Source organism: Microcebus murinus, chromosome 1, assembly GCF_040939455.1.
Source record: "Microcebus murinus isolate Inina chromosome 1, M.murinus_Inina_mat1.0, whole genome shotgun sequence".
NCBI lineage: Eukaryota > Metazoa > Chordata > Mammalia > Primates > Cheirogaleidae > Microcebus > Microcebus murinus.
The window spans coordinates 68,883,472-68,906,173 of record NC_134104.1 but is presented as its reverse complement, the minus strand read 5'-3'; the positions used below and the strand labels follow the sequence as shown (position 1 = coordinate 68,906,173).

The window sequence follows — 22,702 nt, the reverse complement described above, 5'->3', positions numbered from 1 at the left end:
GCACTTAAGTAGCTGCGGGCCAGGGTGAGGAGGGCAGGAGGGAGAAAGATCCGGCGGCTGCTGACCCACTCGGACCCGCACCCAGAGCCCACCTGACCCCAGCCAGCCCGGGACTGCGCCATGCGGGGCTCCAGCGGGGCTCTGTGGCTCTTCCTGGCTCTGCGCACCGGTGAGGCCCCGCCGCCCCGTGAGAGCGGAGGTCCTGGAGCTCTCCAGCCCGCAGAGCAGGGTCCCGGGCTGGAAAGTGTGCCCTGAGCCTCGGGGGAGGGGGACAGGGAAGGCGCGAGGCATGGCGTCGGGCGAGGACGGTGGAGGGAGCTAGCACTGACTGGGGCCGACTGGGATGTCTGGAGGGCTTCCTGGAGGAGGCGGCCTTGAGCTGGCCCTTGAAAAAGGGAAGCTTCAGACGCGCCAAGGGAAGGCGTGGGCTGAGGCGTGGTGGGGAGAGCCTTGGACTGTTGAGAGGAGGTCCCAGAGGGTGGCTCTTGACGGGCGTGGGAAGCCAGGGAGGGACTGGGGGCTGCACAGCGCAGCTCTCCCGCCGGCGCTCAGAGGGGTTGGCGGGGAGGGGCACGAGAGACCGCCCGGACACTGCTCCCGGGCGCCTTGCACTCGTGAGGGTGGAGATGGGGGACCGAGGCGGGGTCCCCTAGCGTCGGCACCCAAGGGAGTCAGGGCTGGGACCTCGGTGAGCAGCTACCGCTTGAGGAGATGGAGTGCGCGTTAGGGCTCTGGCCGCAGGCGGTGCATTCTTCATCAGTCCAAAAAAATGAAACCACACCCCACCTCCACTGCTCCCCGGGAGAGGGAGGGAGGCTGTGGAGGAAGCTGCAGTCGTGACCCTGGGTGAGGATCAGAGCACAGGCCTCTGTTGTTGGCGACCTGGCTGTGAAGCGGGTGGGTGCTGGGAGGGGCGTGTCCCCGAGCACAGGCCTCTGGCAGTCGGGGCTGGGCCCTGCGAGGTGGAGGAGCTCAGGTCTGCAAAGTCATCAACCTCCAGGAACTCTGGCCCTTCCACTGGGCCCCCAGCTGGGAGCTCTCTGGGACTCTGGCCTGGTCAGGCATGGGGCCCAAGCAAAAGTCCCCTGAGGATCTGTGTCTTGGGCTCTCTACACAGGCTTGCTTACTCACGGAGGTGGGATTTTTCATCTACTCTCTCAGGAGATGAAACAGACTTAGAGAGGTCAAATAAGCTGTCTAAAGCCACCAGCTAGAGAGGCAGGAACTTGAACCCAACTTGCTGACTCCTCAGCCTCCCCTCTGTGTGCCACCTTCCCTGGGCAGGAGCCTGGCACTGTACCCACTGAGGGTGGGTTTGCAGCTGGCATAATCACAGACACTCCGAGAGGGCTCAAGGCTTCTCGAGGGCAGCCCACTCGCAGCCACCTCGTCTCAGCCTCATGTCCCAGTGCAGGAAGGCCCAGGGGCACTGCTGAGTGAGAAAACCCAGGCCAGCGCCCTCTTTTTGGAGACTTGGAGAGGGCATGAACTTGCCAAGTCACGGAGCCTGCGGGGACTCCCCAGCCAGTGCCCCTGCCACGCACCAGGCTGCCACTGCAGGCAGGTGCGGAGCAGTGTGGGTGGCAGAGAGCTACCCTGCAGACCTTCCCGCTCCTCTGGAATGGGCCAGGTTCTGAGCCACTCCATTCGCCAATAGCTGAGTCCCTGGTCAGAGAGGCCCTGAGCACAGGAATACCATGGCCCCATGTTTGGCTTTGCCAATGAACCAGGCCCCTTCCCTGTCCCTGGGCCTCAGTGCCTCCCCGTGGGAGGGCAGGGCTGTTGCAGAGCACTGGCTATCAGAGCTGCTGGGACCACCCTCCATGGTGGGGCCACAGTCTGGGCGTGGCAGGGGAGCTGGACCGCACTGTCCCCTGCCCCAGTGTTCGGCGGCATGGAGCTGCGATGGTGCACCACCTCAGACCCAGAGCAGCAGAAGTGCAGCGACATGAGCAAGGCCTTCCAGGAGGCGGGCATCCAGCCCTCCCTCCTCTGTGTGCAGGGCACCTCGGCCGACCACTGCATCCAGCTCATCACGGTGAGTCCTCTCCCCTCCACCCTGCCCAGACCACAGGGCTCTGACTCAGGAGGGAGTGCACAACAGCCGCATTCACGGGGAAAGGCGGCGACCTCCCCCTGCCAGCGCGGGTGATAGGATCTCCTGAGTTTCCCGACAACAAGGGCCAGTTTGTTTCCAGCGGGGCCCAGGCCAGGCGGTGGGAGGCCTCAGGAGCACCACTGCTCAGATGGGCGCCATGGGGAAAGGTGTCTGAGAGACAGGATTTCACTTCCACTGTCCCCTGCTAGAGCAGGGACACCGCCCACCCTGCCAAGGGGAGCCCAGACATGGTGACCCTTCAGTGGCCCAACATTACTTACTCTCTCTGCCATGAGGCTTTCCAGAACGGGGCTTGTACGGTTTCTGGGGAAGGAGGAGCAAGGGCCGCAGTCCTGGGTGGGGCAGTAGAGGATGGGACAGCAGGTCTGAATGGCAGGAGACCCGCTACACTGGCACTGACAGTCCAGAAGCAGGACAAGACAGGGAGAGTGTCGCAGGGGCAGGCACGAGCATACAGAGGCTTTCATTTCTGCTCTGCCCCTCCTGTGACCCCAAGACCTAATCCAGTCATAGGCCCTGGGTCACCTCCACTGCGAGGGTGGAGACCGATGCTATTGAGCTACAGTTCTGTCCATGGATCCCACGACACACTGATAGCGCACTGCCATTTGTATCTGAAAATAAAAATGAAAAAAATTAAAGAGGGCATGTATGAGATTCAGTCTGCACAGACTGTCTTAAAGAAAAACAGCAAGAAAAACCAGGTTTAGCAGTAGAGACAGGCGCTGAGAAACAGGAAAGTGAGGGAAACTCACTTTTCACTACATTCCATTTTCTACTATCTGATTTTGTTTTTACTACATATATCTATTATGAGTCTTATAAAATTAATAATTAATATTTTTAAAAATAACATAATTAGTAAGACAAGGTGAATCCTTAGCCTGGTAAGTGGGAAGAGCCCTGGGCCCCAGTTGGAGAGGGTAGCGTGTAGTGTGTAGTCTAAGCCAGGACAGTGCAGACCTTCAGGCCTTTCCAAGATGTCCCTGAGTCCCTTGCTCAGGGATCCGAGTGGCCGGTGGGCCGGGCGTGGCTGGCCCACTTGTTCTCACCAGGCCCAGGAGGCGGACGCTATCACCCTGGACGGAGGAGCCATTTATGAGGCAGGGAAGGAGCACGGCCTGAAGCCCGTGGTGGGCGAGGTGTATGATCAAGGTAAGACGGCAGCGCGGGGGGAGAGAGGAAGGCCCTGCACCTGCAAGTCGGTTAACCAGACTGTCCTCGCTGGGCCTGGCCCAGCTTTGCATCCCCTGAGCTGGTCGTTACCCCCGTCCGCAGAGCAGTCCTGGAGTCCCAGCCGGACAAACCCTCTGAGAACCCCCTAAGTCTCCCTTGAACTCCCTGGGGACAGGAGCACCGGGGACACAGAGAGCCGACCCGAGTCTGTTCCTCTTCGTGGAGAGCCCAGCCCCCCAACTTTTGCTTTTGCCTGTGCCTGGTGTCATGTTGGGCGTGGAGCAGCGTGTGGAATTGCCTGGGCTAGACAAGGCATCAGTAATGCCCCGCTGTCTGCAAACTTTCGCGTCTCTCTGTCAGAAGCAGCATGGAGTGAGGATAGCGCCGGGGAAGAGGGTGGTGACCAGGAGCTGCAAAGCCCAGCAAACTGGGGGATGAATCCCAGCTCAGTCCCTTCCCATGACCTTCTGTGACCTTGGGCAGCCTCCATCCCTGAACTGTTAAATGGGGATCACAGTTACCTGCCCTGTCACACGGATAAAATGAGCCTGGGTGTGTGCCCACCTGACACAGGGTCCGTGCTGGGAAATATGAGCTCCTCTGCCCAGCCCGTGGCCTCACACTGGGCGCGCCTCTAGCGCAGCCTGCTCTTTGTACCTCCCCCACCCCCACTTGCCCAGCGCCCGCCTCTGTCACAGTCCAGCTCACCATCACCTTCTCCTCCCAAAGAGCCTCCCCTCCTGCACTCCCCGGAGCCCCGGCCCACCCGCACGTGCCTCTGCTATGGCGCTGCCCGCTGTCTAGTTGGTGCCTGCGGTGGAGGCCCGGTCCTCTCCCCAAGACCCTCCGGCTCGCCACACTCCACACGGGCTCTCGCTTGCAGAAGGCAGGGGCTGGGCACTTGTTGAATTCATGGTCACCAGATGACACAGGACACAGTCCCACCCTGCAAACCAGTCAACCTGTGCACTCACGGGCCAGAAACGGCCCCGTCGCATGGGTCCCCCACACAGTCCTTCCCCTTTATCTAATCCAGCACATCCATTGAGCACCTGCTCCCGAGCACCTGCCGCCATGAGCAGCGAGTAGTGAGCGCAAGAGACGCTGCTCCTGCCCCCAGAGAGCGGGAGCCAGATAGTAAACAAATAGACACAGAAGAGTGCAGCGACACGTGTGGTGCCAGGAGGGAAGGGACAGGCTGTGAGAGGGAAAGCGAGGGGTGTGGGGAAACCTGTGGAAGTGCAGCGGGCAGGAGGGTGTTCTGGGGAGGCCACGTTTAAGCTGAGCCCTGACAAAGACTCCAGGCAGGGAAGATCTTAGTGGTGCAAGGAACTAGAAAGAAAGGCGGCGGTGAGTCAGAGGGTGGTACACAGGAAGCTGCTTAGGTTGGCAGGGGCCAGACTCAGGTGTGCAGGAAGTAACACTGGCTTTATTCTCTAGAACTCAGCTTTCGTGATCATGGAGAGCCCACCCCCACAGGGCAGTTTGTGTGCTCACCTGTGCCTGTGTGTTCACGTGTGTGCATGATGGAGGCCTCTGGTCATCAGTCCCCGTGGATGAGTCATCTGTGTCTTGTCTGAATGGCCCCTTCGGGGACACATGTGGCCCAGAGGAATCTTTTGCATGTCCGTAGAGCCTTGCCCACCCCCCAAGCATCCAGGGTCTTGGTGACTTGGGACCACATTGCCAGCTCTCTCTGTGCCTCTGCCTCCCCACACCCTCAGCACCAGGAAGTCACCTCTCCTAGTCTGAGGGCAGCCCCTGTCCTGCTCCCCTGCTCCTCCTAGCCACTGTTTGTCCCAGAACCACGGTACCATCCCTCAGCCTCTCCAAGTTCTCCTGAGGGCCTGGGCTTTGGGAAAGCAGAGACTTGCAGGCTCCTTCTGCTCTGTGTCCGGCTGCAGAGCTCCCTGGCTGGGCAAATGTGGAGCCCGCTAGGCACCAGCTGGTTTGGGAAGGGAAGGCAGAATCAATAAATGAATCAACGTCCCAGCATAGTATCTACGTCGTGGGGCTGGAGGATGGCAGGGTCTCATGGTGAGACGTGTGGATGGCACCACTTGCTCCCTCAGTGAGGAGGACGCCACACACACATCAAGGTGCACCCCCTGCGCCCCTCTCCCGGGCAGGCTGGCACCGCAGCTTCCCTGGAGGCTTCTCTTTGCCGCCCTCACTGCTCTCCTCTCCCCTCCTAGAGGTTGGTACCTCCTATTACGCGGTGGCTGTGGTCAAGAGGAGCTCCCACATCACCATCAACACCCTGAAAGGCGTGAAGTCCTGCCACACGGGCATCAACCGGACGGTGGGCTGGAACGTGCCTGTGGGCTACCTGGTGGAGAGCGGCCGCCTCTCGGTGATGGGCTGCGACGTGCTCAAAGGTGAGGGCTTCGGGCGGGCAGGGGCATCTCCGGCCTGCCCCCTCCCTTCCTCTTCTGTGCTCCTCCCTTCACTGGGGTCGCCTCCCTCAGGCCTCACTGTCACGCTTCGCCCCCTTCAAGGTGCAGCAAGGTCCCTCCTCCTCCAGGGCCCTCCCTGACATGTGTCAGGGAATCACCCCCCTACTGTGCTGGCCAGCCCCGTGCTGCCACCACTTGAGTTCCTGGTTGACTGGCCCCTACGGCTCTCACTCACCTGTCACCGGGCCCCACCTAGCCAGGCCCAGGGCCCCACCCACGGTGGGAAGGCAGTGGATCGGTCCCGCCTGCTGTGGACTTGGGATAGAAGCATGTCCTCAGCTTCACAGGAGCAGAAACACTATTTTTTCAGGACCCAAACAGGCTGCTAACTTGCATCCAGAGAGGCCCCAAGTAGTTAATTGCCAACAAGCCATGCGAACCCACACAACCACCCCGGAGAGCCTGGAAGCCGCCTCCTTTCAGATAGTGGCCAGGTGTGGGTGGCTTATCAGCCACCTGGTGTATTTATTACGTATCCACTCCTGGGGCTGGCGTTGGAAGAGCTCGGTCTGGCCGAGTGATGAGCGTGGCCCACTGGCTCGGGTGCCGACAGCAGGGCGTCCTCCCCTGGTGCAGGGTAAATATTTGTGAAGGGGATGGATTCGGGGCCTGGTGCTGTCAGGGGCCCAAAATCCATGCGGTAAGCAGATTCCGAACTCCTCTCTGGCAAGGGCTGCTTCCACTGGGCTTCCCTTCCCTCCCTGTACTATCAAATTAATGATCCTCATTAAGTAATTCTTTCCCCCCTTTCATTAATCACACGTCACTGATTTGGAAATGAAATGTACAATGAGAACAGTATCTAGGTGATATTTAGTTACCCTGTGTAATCCTTTGTGAGTAAATGTTTTGTTCCCCTGAGCCATTTTTACATTTTTTTATTTTATTTTCTTTCTTTCTTTTTTTCTTTTTTTTTGAGACAGTGCCCCACTCTATTGCCAGTGCTAGAATGCAGTGGCGTCATCACAGCTCGCTGGAACCTCCAACTCCTGGCTCAGCCTCCCAAAGTGCTGGGCTCGCAGGTGTGAGCCACCGCAGGCCTGAGCCATTTTTAAATAACAACAGCTGCCCGTTGCTACTCTGGTGGGCCAAGTTTGGGAATCACTGATCTAATCCAGTCTCCAGTTTTTCTCAGACTAAGCTAGAAGGTGAAGGGGTTCTCAGAAGAGTCCAGCAGAGGTCCCTGCAGAGCCCAGGTCCCCTCCTGATTCCTGCCTGGGTGACCGACCTGTCCCTTAGGGGCCTGGATGGGGTCTGCAGAAAGCCCTGCTGAGTGACCTCTCTCTGCCTCCTTCCCACAGCTGTCAGCGACTATTTTGGGGGCAGCTGCGTCCCCGGGGCAGGAGAGACCAGTTACTCGGAGTCCCTCTGTCGCCTCTGCAGGGGCGACACCTCTGGGGAAGGGGTGTGTGACAAGAGCCCCCTGGAGAGATACTACGACTACAGCGGGGCCTTCCGGTGAGGGGTGTGGGCGAGGGGCTGCCGGGCAGGGAGGAGCTGAGTCCCCCCAACCCAGGCACTGGAGGCCACAGGAGCTGGGGAAAAACACCTTTGCCCAGAGAGGGCCTGGAGGGGAAGAGGCAGTGTGGGTTGCACCTCGTCAAAGCACCCTTTATATAGTCCGGTGCCCTGGTTAGTTTAAAACATCAAACTGGAATATGCCAAACTGGTTTGCTCATAAAATCAACATGTTTGGTATATTTAGAGAGGTGAGAGCTCAGAGAGAAGAAAATGGAAAAAAACAGCTTTCTGGCCACTCCCATGTCCCCATTTTGGTGTCACAGACCATCAGGGAGTGCGGGGTGGAGGTGGGGTTGACACTTGGGGCTGGCCCGTCTCTGCGGCTGGTTCATGCTGGCACTTTGGATAAGTCCTCCGTGGATGTAATAGAGAGTCTCTAACAGCTCGTGGCCCAATTCCACCTGCCTGCAAGTGAAGACACGTGCTCAGCAGGAATTGGAGTGGAAGCTCCCTGAGTCCCTCTAGCTGCCCTGGTGTTTCCACGTGGAATCGGGGAAGCCTGCTGGGGGCCCACACTTCAGGGCGTGATCTGGGCCAATGCAGTTTTTGGCACAGAGAAAGAAGAAACCGTCCTCAGCACCCCTGAGTGGGAGACCCTTCCCCGTCCTGCACTCCTGAGTTCTTGGCCATTGCTGTTCTCCCTGACTCTCGGAGCCCTTCCCTGTGCCACCCCTCCCAGCCCAGCCCAATCCCTGCTAATTTTCTGGCTATAGGGACCCGAGCAGCCCCTTTGCCCAGCAGAACTTGACCTGCCTCCCACACTGGGCGGTGACATATAGAGAATACATAAAAGTCACAGTCCCTTCCACTCAGGAACCTTTTGGGATGGCATGAAAAAGTCTTCTGGTCCAATCCCCTGCCTCAGGGCAGAATCCTCTTTAAAACCAAGAGTCAAGGCTGCTGCTGATGGCAGCTGCCACGGAAGCACCTGCTCCACACAGGCGGGCTAGGCTGCACGGGGTCTATACCAGGTTATAAACGGTGTCTCATCCTCCGGGAGCTGCTTTCCCTTCCCAGATCTCCAGGCGACAGGGACACAGCCAGCATCTGGGGAGCTGGAACCTGGGCCCGCATCACTGTGAAACCCGCGGCCACCCTTCCCGCCCAGCCACACCAGCAGAGGTGGAAGACGGGTAGGGCCCACGGGGCTCATAGTTTCTCCTCCACAGGTGCCTGGCGGAAGGGGCAGGGGACGTGGCCTTTGTGAAGCACAGCACGGTGCTCGAAAACACTGATGGTGAGTGAGGGGCTGGCCCACAAGGTCTGAGCAGGGTCTCAGGCCGGGGCTGCCTGGGGCAGGGCCCCCAGATGGCAGGGCCAGAAGCGAGTACCCTAGTTCAGCCCCTGGCTCTGAGTTTCTGGGTCTCACCAATGGAGCTCCCGCTGCTCCTCGGGGCCGGGCAAGGGGAAGCTGGGGGCTGCTTTTTATAAAGTCTCCAGATCTCTGCACTGGACCTCATCTACTGCCCCTTCCTGGCTTCTCCTCTTGCCTGGAGAAGCCATCTCTCCTCCCTGGAAAGATCTATTTAAGATAGGTTGGTGTTATATGTTGATCCATTATGTCATTGTCATCTAAATTTTTAAATTTTGAAATAATTGAGCTTTAGGAAAGTTGCAAGAATAATTCAATGAACTCCCAACTGTTCTTTACCCAGATTCCAACTTTTAACATTTGGCCTCATTTGACCTATCATTCTTTCTGTGTGTGTGTGTGTGTGTGTGTGTGTGTGTGTTTTCCGACCCATTTGAAAGTACATTTGCCTGTGGCATACACCTTGCATACTCTAGAACGTGTCTCCTAGGAACAAGAGCACGTACACCTAGCCCTAGTAATCACACTCAGGAAATGTAACATTGACACAGTACTAATCCCTAATCTACAGGTGATATTCCAGATTCACTCACTATTCTGATTCTCTCCTTTGTAGCAATTATTTTCAAACCCAGGACCTAATCTATGATCACACATGGTATTTAGTTCTTGGATCTAAATCATGGTATTTAGTTCTTTAGTTCTTGGATCTCTTTAGTTTCCTTTATCTTGCAGTAGTTTCTCAGTCTTCATTTTTTATGACATTGGCATTTATTTTATAAAATGTCCCTCTGTTTGGATTTGCCTGAACATTGTTTCTTTTTTTTAAATTGAGATATAATTTACATGATGCAACATTTACTCTTTCTGAAATACAGTTCTATGAATTTTGCCAAAAACATACAGTTGTGTAACCACCACCACAATCAAGATATTGTTGGGACAGACCCCTCATCCCAAAAGTTCCCTCATGCCCCTGCCAGTTTATCTCCCCTCCCCACCCGCCAACAACCACCACTCAGACTTTCATCCCTGTAGTTTTGCCTATTGCAGAATATCTGGTCGTTGTCTTTAAAAAAAAAAAAAATCATTGTCTTTTGTTGCTGTTGTTAATCTCTACCTTTTAAATCAGAAAGCCCACCATGGAGTCTGACCACCATGAAAGCAAACACAAACCAGATTGGAGCAAGGGGAGAACAAGGGATCTGAAAAGGGATGGAGCACAGAGGATGGTTTCATGCAAAATGGGCACCTGGACAGAGGCCCGAGATGAATCAAGAAGGAGAAATTTGGAAGACGGGCAAAGAATAGGGGTGCATTGGGCTAAAATCAGCTTTTTAAAATTTTTGACATTTACTTCCTTAGATTAATGTTTTTAATCTTTTAAAGAGCATCTTTTTGAAAAAAGGTTGATAAAAGGAAAAGAGTAGAAGTAGCATAAACGTCTCAAGTAGTGAAGTGACAGGACTTTCATGTTTCCTGGCCAAGGAGAAACAGGAGTGGCGGGTGGAAGCACCTAAAGGGCGATTGTCTCTGGGAAGGGAGGTGATCTAGCCAGCAGCCCTGCAGCAGGTTACAAGAGAGGGGAGTTGGGGCGTGGGGACAGAGTTGCACTGAGGAATTAGGAGTGCTATAAACCACCACGCGGCATTAACAGTGGCCTTTGTGGAGTTCTTCCAAAGTATTATTCTGTTGTTTTTTGGATTTTGTTTTTAAATAGCTTAGCAGTGAAAGTTTTCACGATCCTACAAATTATCTATTCCCTTCCTATTTCCTTGTACAGGTTTCCCCCTGGTCTTAATTTAAAAGTCATAAAAATATTGTTAGGTAGGACTATCTGTAGTTTAGTTACAGTCCTTAATATTAGTTTTTTCAGTATTCTGATTTGGTGTCAATAGACACTCTTTCAAATAAATATTTTCTATGAAGAAACAAATGGGTTTTATGAAAAGTTTCCAATAATGTATAAAAATACTTGATAGATATAAGTGGAAAAAACAAGTAGTATGCAAAATTGTCTGACATCTATGTCTTTAACCATGTTAAAGATGGTTATGAAATAGAAATAGAGCAAGATCATGGAAACAACCCAAGTGTCCATCAATTCATGAGTGGATAATTAAAATTTGGTATATGCTCACAATGGAATACTACTCAATTCTAAGAAACAACAGTGAGCTAGCACCATTTACGCTATCCTGGATTAAGTTTAAGCCCGTTATCCACAGCGAGGCAACACAAGATCAAGAAAATGGGCTCCACATCTGCTCGCCATCAAATTGGTACTGACTGATTAAAACTATGATGCTCAAATGGTGATAGTGCTCACCAGGGATTGGGGGAGGGGGAGATACACATCTTAGGGTTGTGGTGAGCATTGTGGGGGGTTGTGTGGGAATACCTCTAACCCTTTGTAGGGACAGGCAAAGATATACAATGTAACCAAAAGGTCAAAAAAAGGGAAAAAAAAAACTTTTATCGAGTGGTGGGCAGATGGGGGGGAGGAGGGGAAGGATATATACTTACAAATTAGGTGCAATGCACACCACCTGGGGGTAGGACATACTTGATGTTTTGGTAAGGCGGGGGACGGGGGGAGGAATGGCAGGGGCAATATATGTAACCCTAACAATATTTGTACCCCCATAATATGATAAAATAAAATATAAATAAATAAATAAAATAGAAATAGAAAACAGGAAAAAAGACTTGAAGGAAATGCACCAAAATATTAATAGTTGGGGTTGTGTGCAAAGCTCTGGCTCTTTTCTCCCTGGGCCACAGTTCTGGTAGATTCCATCAGGGTGTATTCCCACCCTGGACTCCACCTGCTAATCAGAGTCAAAGTTAGTGCCTGACAGCAGCAGTGGGTGGTTCATTCTAGACTCTCGGTACATTCATCTCACATCCTAAGCTGCTCTTATTTTCTTACTCTTTTTATCTTATTTAAATAGTCGTGTTTATATGTATTGTATTATTGTCAGATATCTCCAATCCGTTTTAGTAATACAAGTTGGTGAGAAGTGGAAAATGTGAGTAGCTAGACACAGTCTATGTGGATACCTGGTCTTGTAGGGTGCAGCCGCCAAGCTCTGCCCCTCCTGAGTTCTCACCTCCCTGACACTGGCCTCGCCCCACCCTCCCTCTCCTGGGCCTTCTTGGATGCCCTCCCTGAACCCCTCCTGGTTCAGGAGTAGGTTTACCTCAGGCTTCCTGTCTTCCCAGGGAAAACCCTGCCTTCCTGGGACCAGGAGCTGCTGTCACAGGACTTTGAGCTGCTGTGCCGGGATGGCAGCCGGGCTGATGTCACCGAGTGGAGGCAGTGCCACCTGGCCCGGGTTCCTGCTCATGCCGTGGTGGTCCGGGCTGACACAGACGGAGGCCTTATCTTCCGACTGCTCAATGAAGGCCAGGTGGGCTCAGGGCCCTGCACAGCCTCCCAGGTGGTGCTGGACCTTCTTGTCACTCACCAGAGTTGGGGCTCAGGGCTAACTAAGGCCAGGAGGGGCAGGACCCAGAGACCATCCCCAGGACAGACCGTGGCTGGGGATCCAGGCCTCTGTGGTGTCAAGCCCCAGGCCAGGTCAGCATGAATGAGGGACCCGCTGTGGCAGGCAGGAGGGCTGGCCAGTGGAGGGAGATCGGCAGACGCAGGCCCCCTCAGAGAAAGCTCCTTGTACTTGTGCCTCTAAAGACCAAAACCAGAACATGGGAGCAGAAAGCAAAATGACACAACCAGTACATTTCAAAGTGTACCATTAATTACATGCAGTGAATAAGGTTTTGCTGAAACCTCTGCTCACAACAGCACTGTTTCCGACTCCCGAGTGCGCCCCAGCTTCTGCTACTTTCACCCCATCCAGACTGCAGCTGCCCAGCTGGCCCTCAGCACCATCCACACCTGGGCCATCTGTCATGTGTCCAAACAGCCGAGTGTGGCGAGCAGGATGGCCTAGGATGAACTGGCAGGGCACAGGGGAAGGAGACAGGGGATCAGGAGAGGTGCCGAGGGGGGCCCTCACACGGCTCAGGGACCTCTGTCCTGAGGTCGCAGGAAGAAGGAGGTGGTGGTTGAGCTGGGGAGGGAAGGATGTGGCCTGGGAGCAGCTCACCAGCCCCTGTCCCCACCCCTGGACACACAGCGTCTGTTCAGCCACGAGGGCAGCAGCTTCCAGATGTTCAGCTCCGAGGCCTATGGCCAGAAGAACCTGCTGTTCAAGGACTCCACCTCAGAGCTCGTGCCCATCGCCACACAGACCTACGAGGCCTGGCTGGGCCACGAGTACCTGCATGCCATGAAGGGTCTGCTCTGTGACCCCAACCGTAAGTCCGCCTGTCCCTTCCCAGGCGTGGCAGGACTCTCTGGGAAGGTGGCCTGGGAGGACACTCACCCAGGAGGCCCTGCATGTGCCCCTCGGGCTCCGTGGGAACCTGTCTCTTCCACTTCTCTGCCTCTGAGGGTTTGGGGAGAAAGCAGCTCTGCGGTTGCCCAACCCGCTGCACGGAGGCCCCACCTGCCAGGAGGTGGCAGCTGGGCCCCTGGCGTCTGTCTTGGGGAGGGGCTCCCTGCCCCTCCATGCCGGGGCCATCACAGCCTGTCATTTCCTCTCACTCCTGCCTCTCTCCACCCAGGGCCATGGCCCTGGTCAGTCCCGTCTCTCACTGGACTATGACAGTAGCCCACAGTGGGCTTCCTGCCTCTACCCTGTCCCCATATATCCCTGCCTACAGCCAGGAAAGCAGGTGCCAGGCACTGAGTTAGATACGTGACAGCCATGGTCTACCCCAACCTCTCACAGCCCCATGAGGAAGGTGCGGTTGTCCTTTCGGTATGAGGAGGCGGGACCAGATGGTTAAATACCTATCCTGGCCACACAGCCAAGAGAAAGACCCAGAATTTCCCTTGAGTCTGACTCCAAGTTCTCCCCCTGGTGGTACCGGCCCCACGGCCCTGCCCCGCAGGGTGCGGCTGGCGGGACCGCATGCTCGCCCCACACAGGGCTGCCCCACTACCTGCGCTGGTGTGTGCTGTCTACTCCCGAGATCCAGAAGTGTGGCGACATGGCCGTGGCCTTCAGCCGGCAGAGGCTCAAGCCCGAGATCCAGTGTGTGTCGGCGGAGTCCCCCAAGCACTGCATGGAGAGGATCCAGGTGGGGGCCGTGCCCAGGTGGACCGGCGGCAGCAGTGCTGGGGTGGTCCTTACTGTTCGCTGGCCCCCGTGCCACCTGGGGAGGGTTAGAATGTCTCCCTCAACAAGCCCTCAGAGCAAAGGGGAGAGGAAGGGCCACAGGGACCTGCACCCCAACCCGGGAGACAGGGAGAAGGGGCTGTTTCCCCAGGGGCTGAAGAAGTAACTTGCTAAGGTCGCCAACTGGCTTGTGGACGATCCACCTTCCCCAGGGGCCAAGGGAAGCCTGTCCCTGTGCAGAACTGAGCTCTCCTGCACGTGAGGCTGATGGAGAAGGGGCCGAAGCTGGAATTGAGGAAAGGGCTTAGGGGTGCAGGGTCTTTATTCCCAATGCCGGAGGGGGGCTGCCCTATTGTTCCAGGGGCCCCAGAGCAGCGAGAGGTGCAGGGAGGGAGCTTCCAGATCCCTCTAGGTGAGAGTCTCCTCTCAGTCTGAGCTCACGGAGGGCCAGGGGGCTGCCAGGTGCCTGGGGGGAGAGAAGCAGACGTCAGGAGTTCCTCAGGACCGCAGCAAGAGGCTCAAAGACCCTCAGTTCTAGCTTCTGTGGTTCTCAGAGATGGTGTCTAGCGTGGCTCTAATGCCCATTTCCTGTCCAGCCAGTTGCCTGCACTGTGGTCCAGCGTCTGTGTGTTCCCCCTGACACAGTAGGGAGGAAAAGGTGGGGGGGTGGAGGTCACCACCTGCTATTCCAACGTCAGCACTTCATGCCCGTTCCCCAGTGGTGTGGGGCACCTGCCTAAGTGTGGGTGTCTCCTCTCTCCCTCAGCCTCACGACTTCCCTTGGGTTTGTCACACCACTATGGCTTCATTACCAACCAACCTCCTCTCAGGGCCCTGGGCCACCTCTCAGGAGGCTTCCAGATGGACACCTGGGGTGGGGCGTGGGCGACCTGGGGGCATCGGGCCCATCTTGCTGCCTCCTCCAGTGGGGCTGTGTCCCTCATCCTTGGAGCCATCTTTCAAGACCTGGGTCATTCTTCAATTTGCACATGGATTGACAAACACAGTGCACTCGTGCTATGTGCCAGCCCTTGGCTGGGTGCTGGGGATACGGTGCCCCATTCTCTGGGGGCCGACAGTCTGTGGGGAGACCCCACACCAAGCATGAGGGCAGGGGTCGTGCTACGCTTTGTTCAGAGCAGGGACACACAGGAGACCCTGGGTAACCAAGTGCTGACAGAATGGTAACCCAGGAGTCTGGCTGGTTCCAGCACCACACCCAGACTCCACCCCACCCTCCACACCCCCACCCTTCCCACCCCACCCCGCACCCCCGCTCCAAGCAGCCCTCCTGGGCAGGCGTCTGCACAAGGAGGGGAAGGGGCAGGCGGGCAGGATGGGGCACTCCCCACCCAGGTTCCGCAGGGGAAGGGAGCCCGAGGCCACAGCCCCAAGAGACCAGGCCCTGCCAGTCCCGGGGGATGCGGCATCCCGAACCATCCTGGGATCTCCTGAACCATCCTGGGGTCTCCCCAGCCCTCTCGTCTTGTTTCCTTCAGGCTGGGCACATCGACGCTGTGACCCTGAGGGGTGAGGACGTTTACACGGCGGGCAAGACATACGGCCTGGTTCCCGCGGCGGGGGAGCAGTACGCCCGTGAGTGCAGGTCCCGCCGCCCAGCAGTGGCTGGGAGGTGGCTGATGTTGTTATAAATACTAAAATGTGCCCCCTCAGCCATTTCTGGTCACCAGGCACACCCTCCTGCCCCAGGCCTCAGTTTCCCCATCTATTCAATGAATGTCTCTACGGGGTTGGAAAACTTTCTGTAAAGGGTCAGAGAGCAAATACTTTAGGTTTTACAGACCATAGTCTCTTTTGCATATTCTCCTGCTTTTTAAATAACCCTTTGAGAATATAAAAACCATTCTTAGCCTGCAATCCAGGCCATACAAAGTTTGCCAACCGTTGGACTCCTGGGTCTCAGCTGCCCAGCCCTGACCATCGCTGCCCATGGAAGGGGCCCACAGGAGTACCCCCCTGTCAGCTCATTCTCCTCAGTGGCCTGGGTGGGGGCTTCGGCCTCCGTCCTCCTAAGTAGTGACCTCTGGGCTTGGGTCCCTTCCACTTGGATGTCAGAAATCTCTGGGCTTAAACAAAATGCTTCTGTGGCTGTCAGCTACCCCACCACTTTTCTCCCAGGAGTGAGAAAAATAACACCTGGGTGGAAGGAAAGAAATCCCTTAGGGTGAGGACTGAAACGTGGAGCCATATGGGCTGCTTCCCCAGAGGGGCTGGAAGGGCCCTGCCAGATTTGCTGCATTTGCTGCGTGGCCTGTGCAGCCGGGGCAGACCCCCGCTCGGCAGAGACACAGGAGGGAATGGATTTAGGGAAGGGCCCCATGCGACTGGCCCCTGGCTCTCAGGCGTGTGGGGTCCCTCTCTCCCCAGCGGAGGACAGGAGCAACTCATACTTCGTGGTGGCCGTGGTGAGGCGGGACAGCTCCCACGCCTTCACCTTGGATGAGCTCCGCGGCAAGCGCTCCTGCCACCCGGGCTTTGGCAGCCCCGCTGGCTGGGACATCCCCGTGGGCGCCCTCATCCAGAGGGGCTTCATCTGGCCCCAGGACTGCGACATCCTCACAGGTACCGCCCTTCCAGGGACACAGGCTCGGGAGCTCTTCTTTGGGATTGGCTGGGGATGGGTGGCCAGCTCTGAGGTCGGGGACCTTGTTGGAAAGTGGCCAGCCTTCTGCACAAGTGCCCGGCTATCTTCACAAGTGCTCAGTTGGAGACAGAGGTGGAAACATTTACCAAGCACCTACCACGTGCCATACACAAGGCCCTTCCCATGTGTTAATCACTCAGCGTTCACGGTGAAAGGAAGGCCAAGTCGGAGGACGGCAAGATCCTTGGGCTGACTGGCCACATACCTCTGCCCCGACTAGTAACTCAGAAAAAATAAAAACATATTCTTTTTAGGCCAGGCGTGGGGGCTCATGCCTGTAATCCTAGCACTCTGGGAGGCTGAGGCGGGCGGATTGCTCAAAGTCAGGATTTCGAAACCAACCTGAGCAAGAGCGAGACGCCACCTCTACTAAAAATAGAAAGAAATTAATTGGCCAACTAAAAATATATATATAAAAAAGAAAAAAACATATACTTTTCTAACCGCCAGCACAAACACACAAAAGGTACTAGGGTTGGTCCTGCCACTCTCAGACAGCTGGGCAGTTGCTCTGATTGGAACTCACTACCTCATAGCTTATGAGGTAGTGAGTTCCCTGTCCCTGAGGCAGTTCAAGCAAAGGCTGGGTGACTACTTACCAGAAGGTTCCTGTGTCTAGGCAACCTCTGTATTCCCCATCCCTGAGATTCTCCCAGGAGGGGACATGCCACTTGGAGCTGGGTGGGGAGCAGAGCAGATGGCTGGCCTTGAACAGCAGGGCCAGGTGGGTGGGCAGATTTGTGGGGAAGCAGCCCCCCATCTCCTCCCTGCCACCCTTTCTGCCGCTGGCCCTCATCGCAGCCCTTCCCTTCCCCCCAGCGGTGAGCGAGTTCTTCAACGCCAGCTGCGTGCCCGTGAACAACCCCGTGAACTACCCGCCCTCCCTGTGCGCGCTCTGCGTGGGGGACGAGCGGGGCCGCAACAAGTGTGTGGGCAACAGCCAGGAGAGGTACTATGGCTACAGCGGCGCCTTCAGGTACTCGCGGGCGGCAGGCTGGGCAGGGCAGGGCCCCAGACAGAGGCCGGGGCCCTCCTCCCGACGCCACCCTGTCCTCCTGTGTGGCAGGTGCCTGGCGGAGAATGCAGGTGACGTCGCCTTCGTCAGGCACACGACCGTCTTTGACAACACAAATGGTAGGTGAGCAAGGCTCTAGCCAGAGCAGGGCCAGTCCCCAACACAATCCAGACACCAGCCAAGAAAGCCCCAGGGGCCATGCCGTAAGAACAGACCTCAGGCCACACGTCCAGGGTGCAGGACTCATGACAGTCTTTACTGGGCTGGAGTTCAAGTCCCTATCCCACTGACATGGTAGAGACCCAATTTGGAGAGACCCCCTTCTGGGCGTATTTACACAGTGCCAAGGTGGAGGGGGGCAGGAGGCTGGCAGGGATCTCCCTGGGCCCAGAAAGGCAGGGCTGTGGCCCGGAGGGGAGGAGGATTGGTCAAGGAGAAACAAGATAGGGAAACACCAGTGGGTATTGCAAATCTTGGCCTCTGCCTGCCCGTGGAGGCCACCATCCCGAGGAGGAAGAGCCATGCACTCCTGCCTGAGCTGGTGTGGTCAGGGATGGGGTCAGAGATCAGAGGGACCCCACCTCCCAGGCCACCCATTTCCGTTTTATCTGTAGCTCTCCTCTGGCCTACCTGGAGTTCCTTCTGGGAATGGAAGGAGGGTGGATAGTAAGCAAAGGCATGAAGGCACAAAGACAGTGTGATTCCCCAGGACAGTGTCTTCTCAGGAAGCCCTGGGACCACCTGCTTCAGGCTCATTGGGATGCTGGTTTTAAAATGCATATTCCTGGGCCCCACCTGAGACCTCCCAAATGAGATTCTTTGTAAGCAGGAGCCCTTAAAGCTGCCTCTTACATCCCACCCCCCCCCCGCCCCCGCCAGTTTGAGAACTTCAGCCTTTAGAGGTGCAGATCCACCCACCAGCTTCTGGAACTCACCCCACCCTCAGGCCCCAGGCTGTAACACACAGATGGGAGTCTTTGCCCAGGAGTGATTAAGAGCCTCAGTTTCCTCACCTCTAAATTGGGACACTAATACCTGCCCTGTGTTGCTGTCGTGAGGATCAAGCAGCTCTTGTGAAGTGCCTGTCACAGAGTAGGTACTCCCTAGTCCCTACTAGAGGTGGCTCCTGCTACAGGATTAGCGCAGCTGCTTCCCTCACCTGACAATGCCGCAGGGCACCTGGAGAGTGGAGGGTTGGGGCGCTGGCCAGACACTGCCACCTGCCCCCAGTGAAGGATTTGGGGATGCGGAAGGATAGCGGCCTCGTCTGCATTCTCCCCACTGCCCATAACGCCCCTCTCCACACTCACTGCTCTACCCCTCAGGCCACAGTTCGGAGCCCTGGGCTGCTGACCTCAAGTCAGAGGACTATGAGCTGCTGTGTCCCAATGGGGCACGGGCCGAGGTGTCCCAGTTTGCAGCCTGCAACCTGGCACAGATACCGTCCCATGCCGTCATGGTCCGGCCAGACACCAACATCTTCACCGTGTTTGGACTGCTGGACAAGGCCCAGGTGAGCAGGGCAGGCGCCGCCTCCCTGAGGGCTGGGCCAGCAGAGGTGGGCCAGACCCTGGGGGCCTCAGTCTACCTGGAGCAGACCTTGGGAGAAACTGAGGAAGCCTGGGGGGAGAGTCTGTGATTTTCACTTCCCCAAGGACATCCCTCCAGCAACTGTCCCCGCTGTCTCCTACATCATTAATTTCTCCTCCTCAAATGGACCATTCTTCTCACCAACATACAAACATGCGATTATTCCTATCTTTAAAAACAAACTAACCTTCTTGGTCTCACATCCTCTTATAGCCATAATGCCCCTCCCTTTCAGAGCAAAACTCCAAACTGGAGTTGTCACTACTCTGGAGGTACCAATTCCTCTCCTTCTGGTCTCTCTTAAGGATGCAGACTACTCCAGACAGGCCCCCATCAGGACCCTGAAAGTGCCCTTGCCAAGGTCACAGTGGTCCACGTTGCTAAGCCCAGTGGCTGTTTCTCAGACCTCATAGTACCTGACCTCTCGGCAGCCCTGGCCATGGCCTCTCCTCCCAGCTTCCCACCCCTACATGGCTCTCCTGTCCCCTCTCTGGCCACTCCCCTCATTGTCCTGGCCTGTGAGTACTGGAGTCCCCCAGGATTCAGTTCTCAGCCCTCTCTGTCTACACCTGCATCCTTATTGACTCATCCAGTTCCATGTCGTTAAATACCATCTGTATACAGATGGCTTCTAAATTTACATCTTCAGCCCAACTTCAATCCCACACTTGAATATTTAACAATTATCTACCTGACATAACGACTTGTATTTCTAGTATAATAGGCATCTCAAACTGAGCACGTCCAAAGTTGGAATCCCATCCCTCCCTCAGTCTTCCCCACTTCAGTTAAGAACAACTTCAGCATTTCCATTTCTTCAGGAGTCGCCTTTGTCTCGTGTCTTCCTCTCATATCTGATCCATCAGCAAATCTCGTTGGCTGTACTCTCAAAATGCACCTAGCATTAAAACCCAAGTTTTCTGACAATGAAGCCACTGGTTTCTAACCACCCTCCTTCCCATAACTAATTTAGGCAGAAATTGCCCACCCTCCACCCACCATACCACAGAATTGCAGAGCTGGCCAGCTCTCCAGGCCTGTTCCTAAACTTTGAAATTGTGAAATTATGTACACTTTCCTCACCTGCCCCATGGATACGTCCGTCCAGCCCAGGAGTTCTTTACTCGAGGTCCCTGGGCCTCTCCAGGTGGTTTCTCAAGCCTCTGAAGTACTGGGGTGTGAGGGGTAAGAGTCCCTTATGGATGTGAATCCTGTGTGGACGAGCATTTTGGGGGGTCAAAAGCTGATGGCTTTCATCAATCAGATCTCCAAGAGGATCCGTGAGTCCCCTCCAAAAAGACTGATAACCACTTGACTCCTTCTATCCACAGCGGACATAGACATTTACCCGTGTTCTCCAGGTGTCCTTTATTGGCACTCATACTTACAGTTCCTCTTACTACTTCTGGTCTTTTTTTTTTTTTTTTTTTTTTTTGAGACAGAGTCTCGCTTTGTTGTCCAGGCTAGAGTGAGTGCCGTGGCGTCAGCCTAGCTCACAGCAACCTCAAACTTCTGGGCTCGAGTGATCCTTCTGTCTCAGCCTCCCGAGTAGCTGGGACTACAGGCATGCGCCACCATGCCTGGCTAATTTTTTATATACCAATTAATTTCTTTCTATTTATAGTAGAGACGGGGTCTCGCTCTTGCTCAGGCTGGTTTTGAACTCCTGACCTTGAGCAATCCGCCCGCCTCAGCCTCCCAAGAGCTAGGATTACAGGCGTGAGCCACAGCGCCCGGCCTACTTCTGGTCTTTTTAATAGCACTATTAGGGCTGTAGCCATAGAACACTCACTCCAGTGATTCTCAGTAGGGAAGAGAGCTGCAGGTCTCCAAGATGCCAGGAGATTGGGGCAGTACAGACATTCAACTCACCTGTTGGATTGTGATCTAGTGAGAGAACAAAAGTTTCTCTCAATGAGTGTTTCAGTTTGTGGGAAAGGATACCATTAAGAGAAAGTGAGACAGCATGGCAGAAAAGCTTGAGAAAGGCTGAGCAGGCCTGGAAAAACTCTGTAATCTCATCCACACCATCTCTCATTTCTGGGTCTTTTTTCCTGTAAGTCTCATGCATCAGTTCTGCACCCAAGGTCTGGCTTGGTTTCTGAATGTTTCTGAATGACTCTTACCATGGTGCCCATAGTCATAGCTTTCCCCAAAACCCGTTTGCTGACAGAGGGGGTCAGTTGTCAAGCTGATGACTTCAAGTCAGAGTCTGGGCGCCCTGAAATGACTGCTCTGTGGGTCACCCTATGTAAAGCACTTTGTCCAAGCAGTGCCTGTGGGGGTGACCATTTGTGAGCCCCAGGTCTGCTTGTGGTGCCTCCAGGACCTGTTTGGAGACGACCACAATACCAACGGGTTCAAAATGTTCGATTCCTCCAACTACCACGGCCAAGACCTGCTTTTCAAGGACGCCACGGTCCGGGCGGTGCCTGCGGGGGAGAAAACCACCTACCGCGACTGGCTGGGGCCGGACTACGTGGCAGCTCTGGAAGGGATGCTGTCTCAGCAGTGCTCGGGCGCAGGTACACAGCACCAGGCCCTGCGGCTTTCCCCTGGGGGCGGTCAGACCCTTCCACCCTAAAACCCTGACAGACCCGGGGGTGCCCTGGGTCTCGGGGAGGCCAGCAGACTAGCATTTGACAGACTAGCAAGAGGTGCCCAGGAAGGTCTCAGCAGGGAGGCTGCAGACATGACAGCAGGAACACTGGCTGCCTCTCCCAAACAGACCTGGATAATGAATTTAAATGCTAAAAATGATAACCCAAGAGGATTTGAGGCAACGCCATAAATATACATGTAGTATAATTTTGAAAGGAATGAATATGTAAAGAAACCTGGGGGAGAAAAATTGTAATCTGGTGGAAAGAGGGAGGCTGGAGCGAGTTTCCCACACAGAAATGTCACCCCCTAGAGTCCCGCGCAGGAGCGCGGCGGCACCGCGTGGGCGCCCCAGGCCCTAACTGCTGCGTTTGTCCCCAGCGGCCGCCGCCCCCGGGCACCCCCTGCTGCTGCTGCTGCTCCCGCCGGCGCTGGCTGCTGGCCTCCTCCGGCCGGCGCCCTGAGCCGCTCGGGCCGGCCTCGCCCGCCCGGACGGAGCCTGTTCCGCTGGGACGGTCGTGTAACACTGCGACAGGAGAGGGCCCGGCAGCAACCTCGGAGCGCCTCGGGTCTCCGCCCCGGCCCTAGAAGTTTCTATGATTGCTTCGAAGGGGAATAAAGACGAATGCTCGGAAAAGTCCCCCGACCTCGAGTTGGGCGGGCGCCGGCGCCTCCTGCGGGAGCCCCGCCGCCCACGGCCACCACCTGGCCCTGCGCTACCTGCGGCGCCAGCCGGGCTCGCCCGCCCCCGGGCTGGCGCGGCGCTCGCTGCCAACCGCCGCCTCCCGCCACCTGGAGCCTGCGGGCCGCAGCACACGGCCCGTTGCCAAGGAAACCGGCTGCGCGAAGCCCGCCCTGCGAGCAGCCCTGCGCCTCCCCGGCTGCCCCCGCGCCGCCTGGCCCCGGGCGCCGCCTGGGGTCACCGTGTCCACCACGGCACCTGCCAGGCCCTCTGGCTGCTGGGCACAATCCCCCCTTTGTCCTTGTCCGTGGCTTGGCGTGGCCCGGCCCATTGCACGGTGGATTCTGCGGGCTGGGGAGGGGAGGCGGCCCGAGCT

The 22,702-nt window shown here is 56.2% G+C and overlaps 1 protein-coding gene and 1 long non-coding RNA gene across 3 annotated transcripts; one reads left to right on the top strand and one right to left on the bottom strand.

Moving 5' to 3' along the window:
• MELTF (melanotransferrin) lies at nucleotides 1–22,297 on the top strand. Its single transcript, XM_012780314.2, has 16 exons — nucleotides 1–169; nucleotides 1,884–2,038; nucleotides 3,175–3,274; nucleotides 5,491–5,673; nucleotides 7,053–7,209; nucleotides 8,442–8,509; nucleotides 11,810–11,997; nucleotides 12,727–12,907; nucleotides 13,584–13,735; nucleotides 15,273–15,369; nucleotides 16,162–16,356; nucleotides 17,258–17,414; nucleotides 17,505–17,572; nucleotides 18,779–18,966; nucleotides 21,370–21,568; nucleotides 22,026–22,297. The coding sequence occupies exons 1-16, from the start codon at nucleotides 121–123 to the stop codon at nucleotides 22,106–22,108; spliced, it is 2,220 nt and encodes a 739-aa protein (XP_012635768.2). The 5' UTR covers nucleotides 1–120; the 3' UTR covers nucleotides 22,109–22,297.
• LOC142870838 (uncharacterized) lies at nucleotides 19,727–22,452 on the bottom strand. Of its 2 annotated transcripts, none has more exons than XR_012919176.1 (3): nucleotides 22,365–22,452; nucleotides 20,127–20,254; nucleotides 19,727–19,941 (listed from the first exon to the last, which is right to left on the bottom strand). It is a non-coding gene; the product is annotated as an uncharacterized LOC142870838 (long non-coding RNA). The 2 variants fall into 2 exon arrangements; XR_012919170.1 differs by having other exon boundaries at nucleotides 22,292–22,371.
• Nucleotides 22,453–22,702: the final 250 nt, after the last annotated feature.

Bases quoted from the DNA above. Each gene is read 5' to 3' on its own strand.
- MELTF (XM_012780314.2), top strand. From the start codon at position 121: ATGCGGGGCTCCAGCGGGGCTCTGTGGCTCTTCCTGGCTCTGCGCACC. The intron at 13,736-15,272 runs GTGGGGGCCGTG...TGTTTCCTTCAG, and splicing joins ACTGCATGGAGAGGATCCAG to GCTGGGCACATCGACGCTGT. The intron at 17,415-17,504 runs GTACTCGCGGGC...CCTGTGTGGCAG, and splicing joins GGCTACAGCGGCGCCTTCAG to GTGCCTGGCGGAGAATGCAG.